Genomic DNA, 24,400 nt, shown 5'->3' with positions numbered 1-24,400 from the left:
CATATTGAACTAAAGTGTTAGAAAAAAACCTGAACAAATTGAGAGATCATATTTCTGTAAGTCTGTAGGGAAATATTAAATAGAAAAAAATGTTGACTAGTAGTTTTGAAGTGACTCACAGAGGTTATAATGGAAAATGCTTGTGTTGTAATGTAAAGTTATGAAAAATATGCATTGCAAACAGTATGAAAGAAAATATGTCCAAATGTACATCATTGTAACTGTTATTGGATGGTTATAGTTTTTCATTTTTATACTCTTCACATTTTTTGTAAATCATTTAGTTTAAGGTAAGGATTTTGTTTGCTACCTTGTGTTGTGTTTGGCTTACACAGGAAAGGACCAACTTTGTGTATATATATATATATATATTTTTTTTAATTTATATACTTATTTCTATTATTAATTTATGTGGTTTTAAATTTCCTTAGAAAGATGTACGGGACATCCTCACCCCAATTCAGATCGAAGCTACTTACCACCTTGGGCATCATGTCATCAATAAACGAAGCACAGAGGAATTTCCACCACTTCAGCCAATTCTTCAGCAGAAGAAAGAAAAAGACGTAATCAAAAAAACTGTAAGAATATTTTCCTTTATTCAAAACATTATGTGACATATACCTGAAGAACTTTTTTTAATATCACATAATCCTGAAGAGACTATCTCTCTGACTTTAAAAAAAAATTTATGAATTTTTTTCTATGTAACAAGAGATTTATGGCATGTCTTATTTTCCATTTTACTTTATTTTTTATATTCCCTTTAAGATATTGAACTATTTTTTTAAATGCATTTAGTCATAGCAGTGGCTTCCCATATACATAAAATGTTAATTTTCTTTCCCCAATGCCTTGCCAGTGAAGAAAATAGATTACTAGAGAACCCTCATAATGGAAGTGAGTTGCATTCATGAGGTGGTTATTCAGTGTCATATGTGTTCAGTTTCTCTTTCTCATTTTCTGTCTCCTCTTCCTTCTTGTCCACCCCTCACTCACCCTACCCACGGATTCGTTTGTGTCACGTTAATTAAATTCCCTTGCTAGGCTTTACACATTTATTAACATACATATTTCTGTTATACAATGATTTTTCCTTTTCAATTCAACTGTATGCTTTTCAGTGACATCCCAGGATCAATCGCATTTTGAGATGAATTCTGCATCCTAACCACTGAGCTGCTTTTTCTAATTTATCCCAAAACATCTCAGCTTCATTGACAGTGTGTTTATTCCCAGAAGTCCAGTTGTTCAGACCTTTACTATCCAACACAAAGACATAGTCAACAGAGTGTTTGGGGCGTGATAAAAGCATTCATTACAATGCTTGCGAATGGCGCACAGACTGTAAAAGACGATAGGGACATTTAAAGGTCTCGTTTGTATTCTGTCCAGACAAAATTGCCTCTAAGCCACTTTAAGATATTTGAGCTTACAGTCACCACTTTCTAGTCCAGAAAACTAGATCAAATGAGGGTAATAACTGAAGAACAAGTTTTCTGTATACCCTTAGGTGAAAAAATTCATGAAAGTCAGTTTTTTCATTCTTCTTTAGAACTTCAGTTGTCTATATCAACTATTTTTAAATGTCTTTAATAATGAAAATCTCAATATTGTAAGTAAACAAGGCAAACCTTAGCGATTTGCAGATATATTAGAATAATCTACATTTTGGTTCTTACAATGCACCTGCTTTACAAATACAAGTCATAAAAAAAATTGTATTTACCTAATCATTTAGAGAAAGATTTACACTTTCCTTCTGCTTCCCCAGGTAGAGGCAGTTTGAGGTCTCACATGCTATTGGATAACATTCTAATCCTCGCCCATCTCATGCGCCCAGTTCCTTCTCTGGCGCTCTAGATTTCTCTCTTTCTGCATCTCTCTCTTGTTCACCTATTCCTCTCAGCTCCCTTTCTTTTTATTTCTCTCCATTTTTTCTTTGTCCAGTTTATATCTCCAGTCTTCCCATATATACCTTGTAGTATCTCTGGGTTCTATCAAAATGCTGAGTTAAATAAATTCTGGAACCTTTATAATAGATAATCATTTAATTTTGTTCAGGGTGTCCTCTCAAAGTAAAAGTTGTAAATTTCTACATTCAGTTATTTTAATACAAAATCACTGCCCTGTCCTCTGTGAAAAGTAAGTAACTTGATTATGCATAAAAAGTGGGATCAAACTAGCACCAAAAAATTGAGAAGAACTTGGCGAAGAACATCTTGGTTGCACAGGTTTTAAACAATTTGATTAAACTTTATTTTTTTCACAACTGCTATGAAAGAAAAAAAATCATTTTTTCCACTTCACAAATTTAAATTTATGGAATTGGACATTCTCTTAGCCCTGCAGTTACTTGTCACTTGAACCTACCAACTAATTTTCAGATTGAACTCTTCAAAAGGAATAAAATAAGGAGTTATCAATTTGATTTATTAATTTCATTTTTCTCATTTACCACAGATGTCGTCTTTAAAACACATGGAAACATATCTCCTGATTGAACTAAAATAAAAAATACTGTCATATTTTATTTCCAGATAAACTTTGCAAGATTCTGTGCCCATGAAAACTGTTCTGCTGATTTACAGGTTTCTGCAAAAATTGGGTTTTTGAAGTAAGTAAAGTTTACTCTGTTACTCATCAAGATGGGGTAATAGGTGTACACATGTGGGTTCTAAAGAGAAAAGGACTAAGAACTAACCCTTGAGGCTTAACATTTAAAGAACTGGAGAAGAACAACATTTTACTGACAGAGATTAAGTGATCTTTACATTATTTACAATAAATATATACTCAAAGATTACCACTTTTTGAAAGAATGAGAATATGGTTTTATGGAGCATATTTTAATATTTTGGGATCATTCATAAGATATTTCAGGACCTAATTGCACCTTGGGTTATTATTATAATTGTAGGTATGTCTTATACATTTGTACTTACCTGTTGATAGAATTTCAGTGACAAAATAAGCTCATTTAAAAAAAAAATTTTTATCATCCACAAACTGTTTACATAATTCAAACTAATTTACAAAACAAAGAAATCCCCAAATATAGAAATGACACATTTGAAAGAGAATAAGCTAACTTGCTGTTCTAAGTTTATAGAAGGGGAAACAGTGAAAAGAAAATGTAGGTGACATGCTTTGAATTGTTCCTACCTAGCGCATGGTGAAAGCCAGATAAATGTTGGTTGCTGTTATTATTTGGTGAAGGGAGATAAACCATTATAACTTTGTGTCATGTCTAAATTCCCTATAATGAAATTGTTGTGCATATCAGAGGGAAGATGTGAAAATGAAGACCAGAGAGAGAAAGAATCCACACTTGAAACTGAGGGATGACTGTGCATGGCAAGTGGGATAGGAGGCATGGGTTGGCAGTTTATTAGATGGCACTTCAAATTTAAAGTGATAATATTTATTGTAGTCTAAATATGAAGTCCATTATGATTTTAAATGGTGGTCAGCAGAGTGTGGGTTAGTTTTTCTCAAGGTGTGGTCTTTGAGTCACCTTCATGAGAATCACCTGGAACGCTTGATAGAAGTGTAGGTTCCTAGACTCCAACCATCCAAACCAAAATCTTTGGGGACCAGGCCAGAAATTCATTATAATAGGACATTTTATAGTATTAATGTTCATTAATAGGGCTATGTGTGGGTTTTATCCAATTAAAACCTGGGACCCATGCTATGATAGTTATGAGTTTCAGATTTGAAGTCAAACTAACTTGGTTCAATTTATCTACCATTTACTAGCTGAATGACCCTTTTGAGAAACTTCTTAACCTCTGTAAACCTCTTCCCTCAATGATAAGGAAGTAAAATAGTACCTACTCTGTAAGATTGTTTTAAAGATAAAATGCAATAATGAAGGCCAAGTGTGTTACACAAACCATGGTACACGTGAAATTGTACTAAAAGTTATTTTTGATAAAATTGTGGTTGATATGCTTAAAGACCATGATTTTTAAAAAAATTTTAGTTTGGCCATAAAATGAAATACTGCCAATGAATTCTAAACATTTTCTGCATAATGTACTAGGTATTGTTTCTTTATGTCCCAAGAATGCTGCTGACTATGACTGGCCAGTAGTTTGCATTTTTATGAGGTTTGAAGTGGCATTAGTGCCAGTGTTATTGTATAAGCCCCACATCTGTTGTATCAATTAGGAAGGGTACAGGCTATTTCTATTAGATAAATGATGACTTATTTGGAGAGTTTTCATGTGAAAACTTCTAGTTTTTAGGCCCACCATAAAGGGTTCTGACAAACTGCTTTGCGTTACAATAAATCATACTCTGTCAGACACAAATGTTCCTCTCCCGCATAGGACACCTCTCTCCCTTCTCAGGAATAGCAGGCAAGTGTGACCGTACACTCTACGCATTCTCCCTGCTAGAATGCCCCCAGCCCTAATGGTATTTATGTGCCTCGGAGCTACACACCTGCTTCAGGTTGAAGCATTTACTCAGTAAAAGAACATGAGTTTCTAAAGACTGTATTAGGAGACTGCTGACAGCAAACAAAACTCCTCCTATGCCCTGTCTCATGTTCTCATTAAGTTGAGGCTTCCTCATGAATGTCTAAATTCTCTGGACAATAAACCCCATTCAGACAGATTTACATTGCAAAATGAAGATTAAAAAATATGACTTCATAAAAATTACAAATACTATAACCATCATATAGGCAGTTGAGAATCAAGTCTTTCATGGAGCTGACTGATGTAAATAAGACTCTTTCTCTTTCATGCCTCAGTCATGCTTCCAGGGTAAGGGCTGGAGGCTTTCCCTGAACAAGTGCTTTCATACCAGTTAAGAATGCTTTTAACTACAGGTTACCTAATGGTGACTTAAATGATGAAGGTATTAAAAAATTTTTGCATAATAAACAATCTGGAGGAGGTGGTTGCAAGCTTAGTAAGCAGCTACCCAAATCGGGACATTCATGGTTAACTTTACAACTCTCTTGACTTTTCCTTCATGGCAAACAGATGGCCAGCACCAATATTCCCAAGAAAAAAAGGGACAAGAACAAAATTCTGTGTCCTCTTGAGCCTGCCTTCCCAGGAAAGGAAGTGCCTTAGCAGCCTTCTTACTCCGATTAGCCAGGCCTTGTTCTATGTTCAACCCCTATGATGGTTGAAGGAGGAGTAATCATGATCACAGTAGATCAACCATAATTCATTCCCCGGACCTGAACTCGGGACTTACCTTCTGCAATACCAAGAGATACTGCCGGAATGATACAGGGCTCTGTTAGCAGCTAAGAAGAGGAATCACTGTTGGGTAGACAGCAGTGTGCAATGTCTGCCACTATGCTGGTTGCCCCCCAAAGAGCAATTCTAACAAAATTGTCCATTTTTAAAATGGAGGAATAGGCATACATGCCTGACTGATCTCCAAGTTGGGGAAAGTGGATTCTATGCTATGCTTTATAAACTAAAACATGCTAATTACTAGTTCAGTCTTCCAATCTGTGTTCTTCTGCAGTACTCCAGACATTAGTGGGTTTGCCTTTATTTAATAAAACTTTCTTAAATATCAGTTAACTGATATATTCTAGCAGGTGAGAATTTTCCAATGTTTTCTTTTTTCTTGAAGTCAGTAGTAAAGAAAAAAGAGGACAAATTTTACACAGGTCTGTAAGCCACTTACCACAGTAAGGTTTTTTGTCAAATAAATGACGCATACACCTTGATACAGGTACATAGCAGTTTACATTTTATTTTGTTCTAGCAGCTTGATTAAAAACATGTTAGCTATGAAACACTAATTCATCTTATCAAGGCAAAGCACATTCATTATACCAAAACCTAAGGAGTATTTCTTGCAAAAATAAAACAATATTGCTCACTCAAAAACATGCAGCCTGGTGCTGAAATACATCATATTTCTGTTTTTCCTCTTTCACTTATTAAGTTATGATTCTGTATGTACACAGTACCTTGATTTGTTTGAATTATGTGGTTTCTAGGCTGCTTTGTAAATTTCAAGTCTGCATCATGCACGTTTTAATGGAGACTGAACTACAATTCCCAGGGAAAGCTCTCGTTCAGCCTTGTCGCACTTCCAGATGTGCACCTGGTCCTTTATTATGTCTCACATAAAAAGCTGGTGGGTTTCTTTCCAATGGCACCTTGTTAATGAATCAAGATACAGTAAGATGTCTATCAAAAAAAAAGTAGAATCATAAATATGGTAATGTGGCAAAATAACCTAAAAATGGGAGATAAACCAGGGGTCTGGCTGCTGAAATGTGAACACTGTGTTTCTCTTTAATCCGCTGCTGTCTTGGAACCTCGCTGTTTATGCAGTGCTTCCACCTTCTGTTGCTTGTGTAAGTGCCAACTTCTTTCCCAAAGGTGTTCAGTGACTAATGCTTTGGTTACAAGCCAGAATATTTTATAAATGTCTATTTCTAGGCAGCTCCTCTACAAGTCTTAATTAAACTTTAATGTCAAGCTGAAGTTTACTTTTAGAATCTCTTAGGTTCCTTTACTTAAAACGTGATTGTAAAACAGTAGGGGGAACACAGGATAGCCATGTCCCACACACTTCCTCTCTGCCGTTTAACACAGTGGCACCAAGCAGACACCTACTTACATAACACAAAGGTTTACAGCACAAGAATGAGTAAATCATAGCCATTCCCTAAAAGGCTGGGAGAAGGAGCACGCTATCATTGAGTCAGATTCTTCTGCCCTGCAGTGATGACCACGGTTTAGAATGACTGCATTGGTAGTTATTACACATCCTTCCGGAAATATCCAACTTCTCAGACCCAGGGACCAGAAGCTAGAGATGTTACGTATATACATTTTTCATTCCTTTCTCTTTCATGTGCCCAGTACCAACCAAGGAATTATGCGGTCTGGGGGGAATGTTTTCTCTAATGTTGCATCCTGTGCTGTCTGAAATAACAAAGCCTATTTTATCATCAGAATAATACATACTTTAAATAGAGCAATATTATGTTGTATGTTTACTTTTAAACTAATTATACTCATTGATCAGATTGCTCTGTGGCAGGGCCAGCAAACTTTTTCCATGAAGGGACAGACAGTAAATATTTTAGGCTTTGTTGGACAGATCTGTCTCAACTACTCAACTCTGCTGTCGTAATATAGAAGTGGCCACAATGGAATGAGTATGGCTGTGTTCCAATAAACCTTTATTTACAAAACCAGGCAGGGGTCCAAATTTGGCCTTGAAGCAGCAGTGTTTGAACCCCTACTCTATTATATGCTTGCTTTTTATATGACAATTCTGTAGTGTGTCTTTATTTTTTGTTATTTAAATATAGTTAGTTATAGTATATTTTGTTATTTAAAGATAATTTGTTAGTATAATCTAGGGTGGCTGACAAAATTAGCTAGATTTAGAGATTTTTCATAGATTAGTTCTGGGTTAACAAATCATAAGGGTCTGCTCATAGAGCGATTAAACAGACCAACAGACTGACTAACCCAACAGAATTATATATTCACCAAAAGACTATAATAGCTACATCCTGTAATTGCCAAAATTCCCAATGATAGTTGAATTGATAAATAAAATACAATCTGTTGACAAGATGGAATATATACATCAGTGAGAATGAACAATTTGTTACTACATGTATCAACATAAATTAATCTTTTCTTTGAATAAAGAAAGCCTGATAGCCAAAGATTACATAATCTGTGATTTCATTTATATGAAATATAAAACTAGGCAACACCAGTCTATACTAATGAAAGCAAAATGGTGGGTGGGGGCAGTAACTGGCAGAAAGGGGACATGCTTATTTCTGTGATGCTGATAATGTTTTTCTGGATGTTTTCATTCATGTGTGCAGTTTGTAAAAATTCACTGAGCTGTATGGTTAGGATGTGTGCATTTTCCTATATGTTCTGCTTGATAAGTAAATTTAAAATAGAAAAAAAAATCAGGATAAGAGGAGTAGAACGTTTAGATGTTAAGTGAACCATCCATTTCTTAGAGTTATATTATTACAGGTATGAAATTTAGGGAGAAGTGTCCAAAATTATTTAATTTTGTTTGTACATTCTGAGGTTTATAAGGATAATTTACTTCTCAATAACTATACTCTTTCCAGTATTGATGTTGCCATTAATTCATTGGTCAATTTATTAGTTGTATTGTCACTAAAATGTTAAGTTGTGTGGGTGGGGTATACATCACACGAATGTGGTAGTAGTAAATGTTTCTTTTCTAAGGAAACATTTGAAATTTGTACACCATCACAGAACAAACAGATAAACATGGCTGTAATTGGATAAAACTTAGAAGGATAAGTTCATGAACCTTCCACAGTTACTTATCCAATGATTTCCCTAAGTTTTTGGATATTTCTTTAATGTTACCCAACTCTTTAATGTTTGATACACTTCCATACTATGTACATTTTTTGAACACTATTGTGTTGCTAGGCTCTAAGTAAACAGTGATCATCATGACCTAGAACCTTCTCTGCAGGGGAACTTTTTCTAGCAGTGAGAAAATCCGGACAAAGTGAAAATACTGCCTTTTAGGGATGCCTGTGAACTTCGCAAGAGGGAGAAGCTGCCTTTGTTAGGGGCATTGCAGCGCTGAGTGAAGTAGGGGTTAGCTGTGGGGATCAGCTGGAAGAACTTCTAAGAATTCTAAGCATTGACACTTCAGCTGAGTCTTGAACAAGGGCAAGTTAACCAGATGCATAAAGAAGAAAGTGACCCTCTCTGGCAGTGTGAAATGGGGTTGGGGAAGGAGGACTTGAGAAATCAGTTTAGGGTGTAACCCCCATAAACTCAGGTTCAGTCATGAAATTTTCCTTTATTTAAAAAAAGAAATTAAAAATCTTTATTTAGTTCGACCTAAATAATTGGAATAGCAGGAAAGCAAGACAAACGTACCTTTGTTACTGCCTAGGCAAAAGTACTTCCCTGCCCTGTTTTTCAGAGCCCTTAATTCAGAACTTTTTCCCTATGTATTTATAATATTTACAGATCTGTCACTGCCATATAAGCTCTACAAAGATGGAAATTTCAAAAAAAAAACCTTTTAGGGAGTAATGAACATAGTGATTTATTACACAGGAGCTTTCAGTTAAAGTCAGTCATTCCTGCATCCTCACATGATGCTGAGAAGCATAAATTTTGAAACTTATTCTTAAACTCTGTCCTTGAGCACTTGGTTTTATTTATTTGTTTGTTTGTTTGTTTGACTGACTTTTTTTTATTAAAGTATCATTGATATACACTTTTATGAAGGTTTCACAAGAAAAACAATGTGGTTATTACATTCACCCTTATTATTGAGTTCCCCCAATACCCCATTACTGTCCATCAGTGTAGTAAGATGTCACAGAGTCCCTATTTGTCTTCTCTGAGCTACAGTCTTCCCCGTGACCCCCTCCACACCATGTGCGCCAATCATGATACCCCAAAATTCCCTTCTCCCTCCCTCCCCACCTGCCCTCCCCAACCCCTCTCCTTTGGTAACTGCCAGTCGTTTCTTGGAGTGTGAGTCTGGTGCTATTTTGTTCGTTCAGTTTTGCTTCGTTGTTATACTCCACAGATGAGTGAAATCATTTGGTACTTGTCTTTCTCTGCTTGGCTTATTTCACTGAGCATAATACCCTCTAGCTCCACCCATGTTGTTGCAAATGGTAGGGTTTGTTTTCTTCTTATGGCTGAATAATATTCCATTGTGTATATGTACCACATCTTCTTTATCCATTCATCTACTGATGGACACTTAGGTTGCTTCCATTTCTTGGCTATTGTAAATAGTGCTGTGATAAACATAGGCAGAGCACCCTTTGTTTTAATTCACAAATAACTATTAAATGCCTACTCTGTGTTTAGCATATATTTCCACAGTTCAAACAGTAGTCGTCTGTACAGATATTAATTAGAATGATACAATACAAGAACTACTAAAGAAATTTTCTAAACTCTGCAGTGCTAGATGGAAGTTTACCTTACGTATTGTTACAATTATTCTCAACTGACACTTTGCTTTGGGTCACATTCTTCTCTGGTTGAACTAATTTTTCTTAATTTTAAATTATTTGGTATCTAAGAATACCTATCTTTGAGTAAAGCTTATGGAATCATAACATTCTGTGCCTGAAGTTTTCTTTGAGCTCCTCTAACCCTCCAGTGGGGAAAGAGGATGGGCTGTGTAGGTATTTACCATGAGACCTGAGAACATTCTAACTGTGGTCCTTTGAATAAATTTCTTAAGTCCTTCATGTGTAAATGTGTGGTTCTGAGGATTTCATGGAATGTGCGTGAGCCAAATAAATCTTACTGAATAGGAGTTATTATTACAGATGGGTGACTGAGGCTTAAAAATGCTAAATGGCCTCCCCACAGAGGAATTGGGGCCAGGGCCGGAGCTTGAACTCATTCATACGTCAGGATTTGCAGCGGTTTTCTCTGTTCAGGTCACACGATGGTGAAGCATTTCTACAATCCTATTTTTAATTTGGTCTGGTTATCAGTAGGGGTGAACAGCCTGCCTTAAGAAATTAATTGTAGTCTGGATGATTTTAGTGGTATCCACTTCCTGGGCAGAGCAGTCCTTTCCCAGGGCATGCTTCCACCAAAGCATCCTCTATTTTGGTGGGAAGAGCAACTATGTCCTCCTTTTGTCTCAGGTACCCTCATTTACCCCTTTGGTCTGAGCAGCAGATAGTTCAGTGTCTCTTCAAGGATAGAGAAATAAAAGGGGAGGGAGGAAGCTTTTCTATGAGAAAAATATTGTGAAGTAATTGAGGAAAATGTGTTAAAATTACAGAAGTTAAACAAAAGAAATTAAGTAGAAAGCAGGCTAGCTTAATTATAACTAAAAAAAACATTTATTGGGTAATAGCTGACTGAATTTATCTGAAACATGAGAACCTGAATTATTTTTGACATGTATTTGCATCTGCTTGCATGGTGTCATCGTCCATGGTTGTTTTTCCAAATTAATATTTAATGTTCATGATAAATAAATGAGATTGAATTTTTATTTGCCAAACAAGAACTAATTAATATTATTAATTTTTAGGCCACATGAAAATAAGACCTATCTTGCTGTTGGACGTATGAAGACATTAATGTTGAATGTGTCCCTGTTTAATGCTGGAGATGATGCATATGAAACAACTCTGCATATCAAACTACCTGCTGGTCTTTACTTCATTAAGATCTTAGATCTGGTAAGAAATGAGAACCCCAATAGCATGACACTACAGGATATTTTACTTAATTTTTTAAAAAAGTAAATGGTATAATTCCCTTCATCAGTTTGAGGCCTAAGTATTCAGGGTTATTATATTCAGACTTACTGCTGGGGCTTCCAGTGATATGGGTGCCCTTCCACGGCCCTTCCCCTTTCCTGATCAAAATGCCAAATTCCTTGGGATCTGACTGAGATCAAGAGTCAACGTCCTACTTCCAAATGCCACTGCGTGAGTGAAACGGTTGACCCGTCACCCAGGAAGCCGCTCGCGGTCCTTGCTGTCCTCCCCGATCTGCGCCCACCAGGCTCTGGGATGCCGTTCCTCTTGGGAGGGGGGCCTGCCCGAGCAGTGTTAGTCTTCCTTGCACTCGCAGACTGACTGTTCTGCATTTTAAGTTCACATACTCAGTCTGGTTTCTGAAGAAACGAATTCCTCACTGTCGGTGTCGGTGTCGGTGTCGGCCAGACCGCAGCAGGTTCTCTTTTCCTTCAAGAGTTTGAAGCACCCAGCTTGCGCCTCACTCAGTCATGAACACTTAAACCCATCAGCGAACTATTAAGAAGTTAAAATTTCAAAGAGAAAAGCCTCATTTGCTTTCTCATTTGTTGCTGATCTTATCCCTTAGCAAATTTACTCATCTCCTATCCAGAAACCATCTCTTCACACCAAGGGCATTTAGAGAGGCCTTTGACCTCACACAAATATCTGTTTCCCCCTCTTCCTAGAGCATTGGGAGCTATTTGCAATAGTAAGAGGGAAAACTCAAATATTCAAGAAACTATACATCTATGTATATACTATATATCTGTATATAGATGTATTTGGCATAATATATTGACGTATATGAAAGTGTATTTTCATGAATATTTGAATATATATATATTAGAATATTTCACACATATTGTGATTACAGTTATTGTGATTAAATACATTTGTCACATTCTCACATCCCAGACAGAAGAGAGCTAATGAAATAGGGACGTTAGGAATTCCTTCATGAATTTTCAAGGAACTGAACCTTGATTTGAATAGGAAACACACCAACTTTGATGAAAGCTACAGGCCCACAAATTATCCTGTGGAGAATTTACATGAATATTAAACTTACATATATATATATATAGAGAGAGAGAGAGAGAGAGAAATAAATAGAAATAGAAATTATATAAATTGTGTGTGTGTGTGTGCGCGCGCACACACACACACACACACACATATATACACATTTATATAATTTCTATTTGTTTATCCAAAATGTAAACAGAAAATAGTCTTCCAGGAAAGTAGATTCTTCAGGGTTGATTTTCTTTTCAAAAGCCATCTTTAAATCATTCACAGACTTCTTGTTACCTTCCTACCTAAACCAGTTGTTTCATTTTTCCTTTTAGGAAGAGAAACAAATAAACTGTGAAGTAACAGACAGCTCTGGCATAGTAAAACTTGACTGCAATGTTGGTTATATATATGTAGATCATTTATCAAGGGTAAGCATTTAGCATTTATAATTTTTGTTTACTGACATGAATATAAAATATTTTCTGTCTTTGCTATGTTTATGCTGCATACAAAACATGATTTATTATTTTTCTTTTGCTTAGGGTTTCTAAGTAATGAAATGAAACCAAAACCAGCTGGGCTTGAGGTCTTTGAGATTGTGTTTATATTCTTGGCAATGTTCACTGTAAAAAGAAGGAGGGGGGGCACATATATATGTCAAAATAGGCATGTGAACGTGTCAATCAGAACTGTGCTCCCCCATCTCACCCTTCCCCAGCACTCCCCCCACCCCAGCCCAGGGGGGTCATATCTGCCAGGCATGTTACCTCTGCTATACAAAAAAGGTGTTTCTGGCAAGAGTCCTCACTCAAGTTGTTAAAGCATCTCTAATTTTGTCAGTCTGGACCTGCCTGTCTTTGTCTCTGAATGTCACTTGTGGAAATGCTGGTGCTTTAAAATTGCCACAAACCCAGTAGCTTCCCTGTACCTCATTGTCCAAGTGAGGGGTAGCCTATGTTTCTAAAACATAATTTAAAATCTGCATTGTACAGAATATAAACTTTAAGAAAAGTTAAAATTCAGATTATAAAAATGTATTTTAGATTATTTTTAAAAATTGGCTTTCCCTATCTGTGTTTACAGATCAATATTAGCTTTCTCCTGGATGTGAGCTCATTCAACAGAGCAGAAGAGGATCTCAATATCACAGTGCACGCTGCCTGGTATATTTTATTGTGAAAAAAATAACTGTGCTAAAGGACATGGACACTAACTTTGGCAGGGGGTAGACTTAGGGGAACCGTGAAGTTGTGTTCCATTGTCTGCAGGAGAAAACTTCTCTTAAGTGATCTAAGAACCAACAAAATAACCTCTAACCAGATAAATGCAAATAACAGTGTAAATAATGAGAGCAAATTTCTGCCAACCCTGTCATAAACATTTCTTACTACCACATCCACTTTTATTTTATGCCCATTCCCCAAAACCTCCAAGTATATTATATATACATAGTATGTAATTAGGTCTTTCTGAAGATGGTTTTTATGCTTGATGGATTCTAACAGGGTATTTTCTGTTTGCTTCTGTAGTGCAAATGAAGGGGAAATGGACAACCTGAAGCATAACAAACTAACTGTAACAATACCTCTCAAATATGAAGTCATGCTAGCTGTTCATGGGTAGGTAGATACTGAGGCCCTTACTGTAAAGTTGAGCGCTGATTCTAAATTCCATTGTTTCTTGTATTATGGGTTAAACCATATTTTAAAAGTTTTTTAGAGAAGATCCTGTGCTGTTTCTGTCCCTCAACAATGAGCTCGGTGTTGCAGTCATTGCTTAGCTGTTCATTACCTTAATCACTCTATAATCATCACTGAGACCACATGAAACAGTGCCCCGCTAGAGGACATTTCTTACCAGAAGAGGCCGGTAAGGCTCTAGCAGGCCACGTCCAGCCTTTCAATTTTATTTTGTGTGGGCCAGGGGCCCATAGTTGGGCAGTGGGCAGTTCACCTCATCGTGCTCAGTGGCCAGGGCAATTGTGAAGTTAAGAGATGTATGAATTTCGCCAAATCACCACTGTCCTAAACCTGCATCTTATGTATGTGGCAGGTGGATTGAGTTACGAGTGAGCGGCTGTGAGGTGTCCCTTGTTTTTATACCCATGAATTATGGAATTCCTCACCCATGGCCCCGGAGCCAGCACTTATTGGGTCCTCATGATTTTAGTAATTGTTTAAATGGCTCCTCCTCTGAATCAACAAGGAGATGTGTGGGGAAAGAATTAAAGGAGTATTAAGAAAACCTTTAGTGGTTTTACTGGAGGTTCTTCAGAGTATTATGTTTGAATTCACATTTTTAAAGCAATAGAAGATTGAGATACTGAACAAATTGATGAGCTGTTCTTGCTCCTCTAAATATAAACCAGCCACAGTCATTTTTAACCACCCATAAAGATGGCATGTAATTATATAAAAATAGTGCCTGAAATGGATGGAACTGAGTAGAGAAAAACAAGCAGGGGATAAAGGCAGCCACTCGAGAGTGGGGAGGACCTAGGGAGTCAGTGGGAAGCAAAGAAAAGCTGATTGCATGTTTCCTGATTTTGAATGCTTATCTCACCTCCCTTCCTTGATTTTCTGATCATGAATATTCTATTTTTTTTTTTCCATTTCCACATCTTGTTCTTTTGGGTAAGGAATGCTCTGTGACTATAAAACTGCCTAAATCTACTTTTGAACATCTCTCTTTCCTGTGTAACGAATCTAATTTGTATTACCTCTTATTAGCTGCCAAATTTGAGCAACTTGTGGGATTTCTCTAGAAAAATATTTCTTAAAGTTCATTACTTACCATACATATATCTAATCACAGGTAAAAGAGTGACAACCTTGTATTAGCAGAAAACTTACCATGCTTATTGGTATTTGAATTGTTCCCAGGCTTGAGGGTCATTACACTTGGCCAGTGGGAATTGGTGTATTGGAAGCTAGATGGCTGTACAGGCGGATATTGGAGCTGTCGGGAAAACTTAAGAATTTATCTCATATTTGTTAAATTTACATGAATCATTTGAGAAATGGTCAGCAGATGAACAGGCAGTGCTAGGAAGGCAAGCAAAGGATATTGGTGGGAAGACATTGCACCCAAGCCAGAGCACATGACTTTTCTAATTTTATTGCATTTTCACTAAAATTCTTATCTCACCAAGAAACCAAAATTATTCCATGGTACTCAGGAGGTACTTGTAATCTGGATTATAGCATATTTAAGAGATATGACTGTAAAGAAAGACTTTTTATAGTGCCCTATTTGAATAAGACACTTAAATAAAATTTGAATTTGCTTCTATCAGGTTTGTAAACCCAACTTCATTTGTATACGGACCAGGGGATGAAAATGAGCCCGAAACGTGCATAGCAGAGAAAATGAACTTCACTTTCCATGTAAGAAAAGTTGTGTGTGTTGATATTTGCAACAAAATGAAGGAATGTTACTGATGCTCCAGGGGACATCACACACCTGTGATGTCCCTCAGCCTCACTCAGGGTGACGGTAGCTGGCTGGGGGTGGGCAGGGTGGGCAGCAGGCACTCATGCCTTTTCCTCCTGGGCCCCTTCTCGTTTTCACCATTTGTCGTGGCCCTGTTACTAATGCCCACAATTCCTTATGGAACCGGTAGGAAAGGACAAGTAGGGACAGAGGTAATTCCTGAGGTAGACAAAGTTATGGAGGAACTGAATCAGCTAGAGTCATATACAGGTATCAGGATAGGCCACGAGAAGGCCTCTTTCGGTATAAATCCGTGAAATCTCTTCTTGGTTCAAGCATTCTACAATTCCCAACATTACCCAGTGTAGGAAGCTCTTGCCTCCTGCATCTCTATTTAAGGTCTGCTTGGTCAGCCTTTCATAGTAATACACCATTTATTAAATAATCTTTTTTGAAAAACAAAGAGCATTATCATAAGCTAGAAGTATTAGCATGCTTACATAGAGCTAAAATACATTAATTTTTTTTACTGTCAAACTCAAATTTTTGGTGCTTGGTGGATGTTGATGATGAGTATTGGAAATAATGTCCATAAAAATGTTTTTGAACCGAAACACTGCTCAAACATTCTTGATGCTATATAACAATCTGTAGAATGTTAGTAAGTCTGAATTAGGTACATTATGATATTTTGTAAGGCATGCTTTTCAAAATGTGTATCAGAACTACTTGAGGTACTTATGCAAAATAAAAATTCCTGGGATTTGCTCCATATCTGTGAACAAAGAATGACCTTGGAAACCTACTGAATCTATTAATACTCAAGCTTCTGTTACAGTACTAGTATTATACTAGTATATACTAGTATACACAATACTAGTATATACACTAGTGTTGAAAAATTTAGCCCTTTACTTTGAGGTCCCAAGAAATGCTCCTGTCAGAGCCCAGTGGGGGTTTTTGTTCCAATAAATGAGAACAGAAACTGACCTGGACTCTTAGAGGGCCTATTTATGAATTTGCAATTAGCACTTACCAAGTGTTTTTGGTTAACTTACAATGGAGTGATACTGTGCGAACAAGGATGAAGAGTATTGTAGGTCAGACTGGCCACTGCTGGCATCAGGAAGACCTTGTCTGGGTCTGGGCCCTGCTGGGTACCCTTTGCTGACTGCCTTTTGCACCTGCCCTGTGCTTCCATGGCCTAGCAATTAACTTCCTATTCCAAAGCCAAGGACATTCTCTTTCTTCATTTATGTCATGTGCATTCAAAAAATTATTCTAAGTCTGTGAATCATGTTATTTCATTCAGCTATTGTGGCACATCTCTTTTCTGACTTACTATATTAGTTTTATAGTTTATTTCTCAGCAGGCAATATTTTGGCCCATTTTCCTTCTTCAGGGATCTTCATTCCTCAAATTTATTAACAGTAATGAAATATCATCCCCTTATGCATTATTATTGAAAGCCTGTTTTACTATCTCTAAACCCCAATAACTTACCCCTTTCTAATTTTCTGAGTGCCTCAGCATTACAATTAATCTGAATTAAAATGTGTTTTTATTCACTTATTGCCCATGACTAGCTTCTCAGCACAGGGTGATTATGTGGTAACAATTTAGGATTTAGAATTAGAATATATCTGGGTTGTGGTCCCAATACTTGTCACTTTTTAACTTTCATCTTGAGCGCGTAATTAACCCCTCTTGGCATTTTTCTCAGCTGATGTATAATGAAATGTCGGCCCACTTCATAGGACAGATATGAGGACCAATTGATCTGGCTTTTTAGATGCACAATGTACCATACAAATGTATATTATTGGTATGTTTTTCTTTAGACTATTTCTGCAATAAGCCATCAGCCTTCATATTTAGGTCGAATCAAAATCAAACAGAGAGGGTTAGGAATAATAACTAGTTAAACTATTAACAAACCTTGCAAAATTCTATGGATATTCTGTCTACCTTTGTTGTGCAGCCAGCAACTACAAACCTTCATGATCATAAATTTCACATGAAACATATGGGTTCACCTAAAAGTTTGTTGATATCTCTACTTACACTTATGAAAAGTATTTTAAAGGTGTTTAAAAATGTTTTCTTCTTATCAGGTCATCAACACTGGCTATAGCATGGCTCCAAATGTTAGTATGGAAATAATGGTACCAAATTCTTTTATCCCCCAAACCGAGAAGCTGTTCAACATTTTGGATGTCCAGGTAAAAATGCATTCCTTCCTTCATTATAATTAATACTGCTAAAATGGAGATTTATGTGAAGTTATTTCAGTCACCCTTACTCAAAGCTACGAATGCACCATGCATTTTTGAGTACAACACTTTAAATATCGTACATGGCAGTAGAACTATAGGATTACAGCAGAACCTCTGCTGTACCATCTTCAGTACGTTTTCTTTGTGACATGGACCTATGGAGGTAATTTCATTGGTAGAATTCTCTGTAAAGCTTGGGACCACTGTTGAAAAATCAGTATCTCAGCCTTTTTTTAAGAAATAATATCCAAATAACTACTTAAGAACCAGTGTTGATGATTCCATCAGAACTTCTTTGACCTTCCCAGTTTCAAGATAAGCTATCAACCATAAATCTACGAAGTAGGTCTAAGATGTAATTTTTAAGAATCTCACTTGAATTCCAGATTTAGATGGCAGGACATGCTGTTGTAACACATTATTCTTTTGTTTTGTTATCTAAAAGCCAAAGGAATGTTTGACTGCAAACCAGTGTTCACACGTCTGTTTCACGTTGCCCTATTTTTTGTAAGGTTAAGCCCATTTGATCTGTTTAGGACCTATATCCAACCCTCTGAAATTAGCTGGGTTTTTGCCACAGAGATTTCATTTTTCCCAAATAAATCTGTCAAAAAATATTTTCACAATTTCACAAGTATTGGATATCTTTAGGAGAAGTTAAGCAACTGGAACTTTTAAAACCATGTAGCTTGTATTGTTCTTTCTAATATTGAATGATTAGATTTTTCTCTCTTCCTGTCCTTAAAGACTACTGCTGGAGTATGTCACTTTACACCTTACCAAAGAAAGTGTGCATCAGAGCAGCAAAAAGGTGCAGTGGAGACCCTGAAAGACATATTGAAGTTCTTGTCAAAGACTGATAAGAGGCTACTGGTAAGCTCCAACTTTTCAGGTTTTAAATTTTGCTTTCCCATATACAGAACTAAAACACTTAAAACCCAGAACCAATGGGTTTGAGCTGTCATTTGAGTGTAAGAGAGAAACGGGTTCAGGTGATATTCTTATGTGTGAATAACAAGCATGATTGGGAAATTGAGACAGACCCAGGATTACATATATAGCATACAGTTATATTATTTATCTAACTCATACCCATTTTGTGCCAACCCAACATTGTTCCAGACCTTTAGGAGGTCAGTTGAGCAGCATTTGTGGCATGAGGTTAATTTTCATTCTTTTGATTTTGGTGAATTGATGAAACAAAAAAATTGAGCTATCTTATCTCTCAAATAATCAAAGTTTTACAATGAACATAGAACATGTAATTTAGCAAGACTCTGGTTAGCAGTCTTTTAATTCTATCCCAGAAAGTTAAGCTCATAAAAAGGTGAACACATGTTCCAGTTCAGATACTTTGTTTTTATTATAATTATTATAATATTACAAAACAAACTTTTGTTTCTTTTAAACAAATACTTAAAAACCAATTTTATTTAAAGCAAGATAATTTGTGAATGCCAGTAATGAAAGTAAAGCTTCAATTCCATGTTTATAGCAAGATAATCTTTATAAATACCATTTAGGGGAGCAGGTTTTTTCATTCCATGTAAGATATTTTAGCCATGTATTTTTTAAATGTTGAAATTTTAATGTATCTCTTTTGTATTCTTTTCAAGTTCTGCATAAAAGCTGATCCACATTGTTTGAAATTCTTATGCAATTTTGGGAAAATGGAAAATGGGAAAGAAGCTAGTGTTCACCTGCAGCTGGAAGGCCGGACATCCATTTTAGAAATGGCAAGTCTAAAATATAGTGACAACTTTGTGGATAAGTTCATAGAGTAACTCTACCATCTTATATATAGGTAGGATGGCATGTATGGAGACATTCAGCAAATTAAGAAGGTATAAATGAAAGTAAAATTGGAAGTGAACCTCAAACTGTTTCCATTCATCACTTTAACTGAAAACATTGTCTAAATGATATGACTTTAATAACTAAACAGATAAATTAGGGACTGTAAAAGGGGCTACAGAATAATAGGTTTATTTTAGAAAGAAGTCCAACTGCTTATGAATCTTGATTAAACCAAAGAAATTGGCTACCTTCACATTTCATATAACTTTAAGGTACTTTCCAAACTACTTTACACTTAAAAATCCAGTACTTTTTTAAGTAAAGAAGTAAAATTAAGGCTTTGATAAAGTCAAACTAAAATACCAAAGTTTATCAACAATAAAATACAAACACACTTTTACAAGGGTGAGCTTGGAAAGGTTGATTTAAAAAGTTAAATACACCTCAGACTTCTTCCTAGAAAGGAGTATGCATATTTATAAGAAATATTTTGAGATAAATTGATTTTTTCTGAAGTTCTAAGGTTTCATTATCTGATAAATATGGGTAATATCCCTTTTGCAAGGGTGTGGCAGGTTAAATGAGATGATTTTTATAAAGCATTTAGTATATGGCCCATACGAAGCCAAAGGAAATGGCAGCTATTCTGTGAAGAGGAATATCTGAAATTACCACATGGTGGTCAAGAGAAAGATGCCCTAGACAGAGAAACAGATGTCTGTTTTAATTCTAGTTTGTGCTAAAATCTAAGTCATGGAACCATCAACAAGTTAAACTTTTGGAATTTGCCCTCTCATATTCCTGAGGTCCAGGTTTCACCACAGCGAGCACTGCTGGCATTTTGGGGCAGATAACCCTTTGTCACCTGGCACAGTGCCATGTGCTGTAGGCCATTTAGCAGCCTTGCTGGCCTCTACCCACTGGATACTCATAACACCACCTCCCTGACTGTCCTCTAGGGGCAAAGTCATCCTTGTTGGAAACCATTTGTTTAATAAAGTAGGTGACTTACTTTCAGCCCTACATGTTGTCTCCAAAATGTTAAATGAGCTTTACACAGTAATTTTAACTTCCGAGGATCATAGACCTTCTTAAGAACCTAACTAAAAAATAGATTTTCATCTACCTTAGTGTATGCACATATGAAAAAACTCAATTTTCATATAATTTCAAAAGCTTCTTGGAGTCTCTGGAGCCCATCCACAGATCCCCGAGGTTTATGAAGTCTGCATTATGAAGTCCTTGCATTACAGTCCTTGTGTTAGATTATAAAACTCTCAGTTCACCCACTGATTTTGTATTTGGAGGCTATACTTATTTGTACCAGATCTTCCCATTATGATATTAGGTAGACTGTGTGTTTTTGATCAGAGCAGTAAGATGACACTATTAGAAAGAAATAAAAAGAAACCCAAATAAAAATACTTGAAGCAGTGTTTTTCAGGTAAAAAAAAGTGTTGTTTGGAGGTAAAAATTCAAAACTACCAAATGATAAATGTTAAGTATTACAAATATTTAACTCAAGTTATCTGCAAAGTGGCCATGTTTAAGAAAAAGGTTTCAATGAAAGGATGCCATATAATTAATACCAAGATCATGCATTTGAAACCAGAGGAAGCATTGCCTTACAATTAACTGTAAATGGTGAAGGAAATAAGGAAAGATAAATTGCGAAAACCTCTAGAGAGTAGGTAAGGAAATTATTTATATTAATATATATATAAATATATATATATATAGTCTTCATGAAATAACATTATAAATCAGGCTTTAATGATTTTTCTTTTATTAAACAGGATGACACTTCAGCTCTCAAGTTTGAAATAAGAGCAACAGCTTTTTCAGAGCCAAATCCAAAAGTTATTGAACTTAACAGGGATGAGAATGTTGCACATGTAAGATTACCTTTTTAACTGAAACATTAAGATTGCAGGGAAAAAGCATTGCTAGGGTGTTGAGTCAGGAGAATAGTTTACTGAGAGTTGGCATTTTCCACAACTTGGTGGGGGGTGGGTGGGAAATGACAGACAGCTCTTTGAGGAGGTGAATTTGGTAGGATAAATTGGAGGAAGAACCATGGCTAAAGCCCATCCTCCTTATCAGCTACCGTTTCCTGGGGTTAAAGCCACAAGAGAATGGGATGGATTGTTCTAAATGCTACTGGAGATTGGGGAGGAGCTTCAGGGGATACAGGTTTTAAACTGATGCTTCTTTATGTAGGTTCTGCTTGAAGGACTACATCATCAAAAACCCAAACGTCATTTCACTATAGTGATTATTACAAGTAGCTTGTTACTCGGACTTATTTTACTTCTACTGATTTCCTATGTTATGTGGAAGGTAAGTCTTTGATAATTACCAGTGTTAAGCCACTTAAAATGCCATTCTTGTGACCTCCCCAAGTTATTAGATTTAATATTTCATTATGTTTGTTGTTAAGTAAATATGTAGTACAGATTTCACTTTTCCTAAATATTCAAGCTATAACCCTAGCATTGAAAGATGTTCTTTTTAAAAAAGCATTTAGAAAATACTGTGCATTATGTTGAATGTGAATTTTGGAGAGTGTACATGCATCACTGAGAGGTCCTGTAGTAAAAGAAAAAAAGATTCTTTAATCCAATATTTAGCAATCTAATTTTTATTGATTACAGAGGACAGTTTAATATTGTCATTGACTATTTATTGATATAAGTGTAATAACTATACACTAGTAATTATGAAATGCTATTTTCAGGCTGGCTTCTTTAAAAGACAGTACAAATCTATCCTACAAGAAGAAAACAAAAGAGACAGTTGGAGTTATGTTAACAGTAAAAGCGATGATGATTAAAGACTTCTTTCCAATTAAGAGAACTAACAACAGACTCAGGTTATACTAAAGACATTGTTTACAAGAAACTACTAATTTTGCTGAGACTTCTTCCACTTGTGACCTTGTGGCATGTTATGTATTAATGCGAATGAAAAATCCAAGTAATATTCAAAAACCCAAGCAATGTCTTCGAGAGAAAACCTGCAAAGGTAATATTTAATATATCCAAAGGTAATCTTTCAGCTCTTAAATGGATAGAAAAACACTAAAGCATTCAATTCATTCAAGATAAGTAATCCCTCGAAGATATCTTGCAATGTAAATGCAACAGAATTAAATCATCATATTGCAGAGGTAAACAACTCGACTGGAGAAGTCTTGGGCTTGAAATATCATTCCTTTAAGAGAACTATTTGTCATATGTGCTTGCTTCAGTAAAATTAATTCCACTGAATAGGTAATGATTCATTTCTGAGATCTGTTTGAAAAATTCTGCTAAATATTTTTAAAGAACATAATTCAAAGAGCTGTTCGCAAATTTTCTAATGAATAAAAGGGAACCATTATTTTAGAGCAGATCTTTAAAGACACTTATTTGTAGTATATGTAATGTGGGCTGATGAACAAACTTCATACTGAACTTACACAGTGGTTTGAGCTTAATGGAATGACTTCTGGATAATTATATAGGTATGGATTTTTTTCTTTCTGTATATATTACACAAGTTTTTTAAAGTATATACGTTTACAGAGGTACAAATTCACTAGTCCTCACATAACAATTTTATCAAGGGTACCCAGGAGTAATTTTTTTAAATCCATCTTTAGTCAAATTTTTTGTTTATAAAACAACAGTATTTAAAATTCTAATTTATATTCTGAGACAGAATGTTGCACTTTAGCTGATATTTGAAATATAAGTACACTGATGTATGTAAAATATGAAACCTGTACCTCACTAATGATTTTTTTTTAACTCAAGGCTCTGCAGAGACAGGGGCTGGTATTTCTTTCATACAGATAGATAGTATGTAAAATATTGGCTATCAAGTCGAGCAAATTCACAAATACTTACATTTGAAACGAGTAAACTAATGTGTTCTTATAGGTCTATAAGAACATTCTCTTCACTGAAATGAAGAAACAAAATTCACAGATTTAAATGTGCATTTCAAAATACAGATTTATATCCGGAGACTATAAATGTGACATGAGAATTTCCATGATATAGGGTTTAGTGATAAGGTTTTGGTTTTTAAGTTTTTGCTTGATGCTATAGTTACTTTCTAGATTTTAACTGCCTTTTCATTTGCAAATACAATCACTTTTTATAATATTTATTCATGCATATGAACTACATGCTGATAACTGCAGAATATAATTTCATCTGCAGTGTCCTATGTTTGTCTTTACATATAAGAAGGTTGTGGCCAAATTTTGAAAATCTGTTATGAAAAGTGATCCCATAGATAAATTAGAGTTATTTTTATAAAAGTCCCTGCCAACAGCTATCTTCCTCAGACTGCCTAATTCCTGTAAATCATCCATTCACAAACCTGCAGTCTGGGATTGGTGGCTGGAGAGGAGGGAATGTATGGAGATTTGTGAAGGGATTTGAGCAGCAAACCCACATCACAATGACCACAAAACCTCCTGACCTCAGTGTGCACCAAGAGAAATTAAATTTAGATAGCATTTTTAAAGAACACTGTTGAGAGCAAAAGAGTTTTATGTTTTTTTCATTACATAAAGCCAAGTGATTCTTTCAAAACACTGTCTGTGATCACTGGAAAAGCAAA

The 24,400-nt window shown here is 35.8% G+C and overlaps 1 protein-coding gene across 2 annotated transcripts in view; it reads left to right on the top strand.

The window, feature by feature from the left end:
• The window catches only part of ITGA4 (integrin subunit alpha 4), a 64,432-nt gene extending 41,260 nt beyond the window's left edge, over positions 1-23,172 (top strand). For both annotated transcript variants that reach the window (XM_073218594.1, XM_073218595.1), the window contains 13 exons: positions 432-581; positions 2,541-2,617; positions 11,050-11,200; positions 12,613-12,708; positions 13,364-13,443; positions 13,810-13,899; positions 15,576-15,666; positions 17,828-17,935; positions 18,737-18,862; positions 19,606-19,725; positions 21,583-21,681; positions 22,007-22,126; positions 22,524-23,172. In XM_073218594.1, coding sequence (XP_073074695.1) covers positions 432-581; positions 2,541-2,617; positions 11,050-11,200; positions 12,613-12,708; positions 13,364-13,443; positions 13,810-13,899; positions 15,576-15,666; positions 17,828-17,935; positions 18,737-18,862; positions 19,606-19,725; positions 21,583-21,681; positions 22,007-22,126; positions 22,524-22,619 — 1,404 coding nt within the window. In that variant the 3' untranslated portion in view covers positions 22,620-23,172. The remainder of the gene's footprint in view (positions 1-431; positions 582-2,540; positions 2,618-11,049; positions 11,201-12,612; positions 12,709-13,363; positions 13,444-13,809; positions 13,900-15,575; positions 15,667-17,827; positions 17,936-18,736; positions 18,863-19,605; positions 19,726-21,582; positions 21,682-22,006; positions 22,127-22,523) is intronic.
• The last annotated feature ends 1,228 nt before the right edge of the window (positions 23,173-24,400 follow it).

This window comes from Manis javanica, chromosome 12 (assembly GCF_040802235.1).
Source record: "Manis javanica isolate MJ-LG chromosome 12, MJ_LKY, whole genome shotgun sequence".
Lineage (NCBI taxonomy): Eukaryota > Metazoa > Chordata > Mammalia > Pholidota > Manidae > Manis > Manis javanica.
Note: the sequence above shows the minus strand (reverse complement) of the source record. Positions and strands in the feature narration are given on the sequence as shown.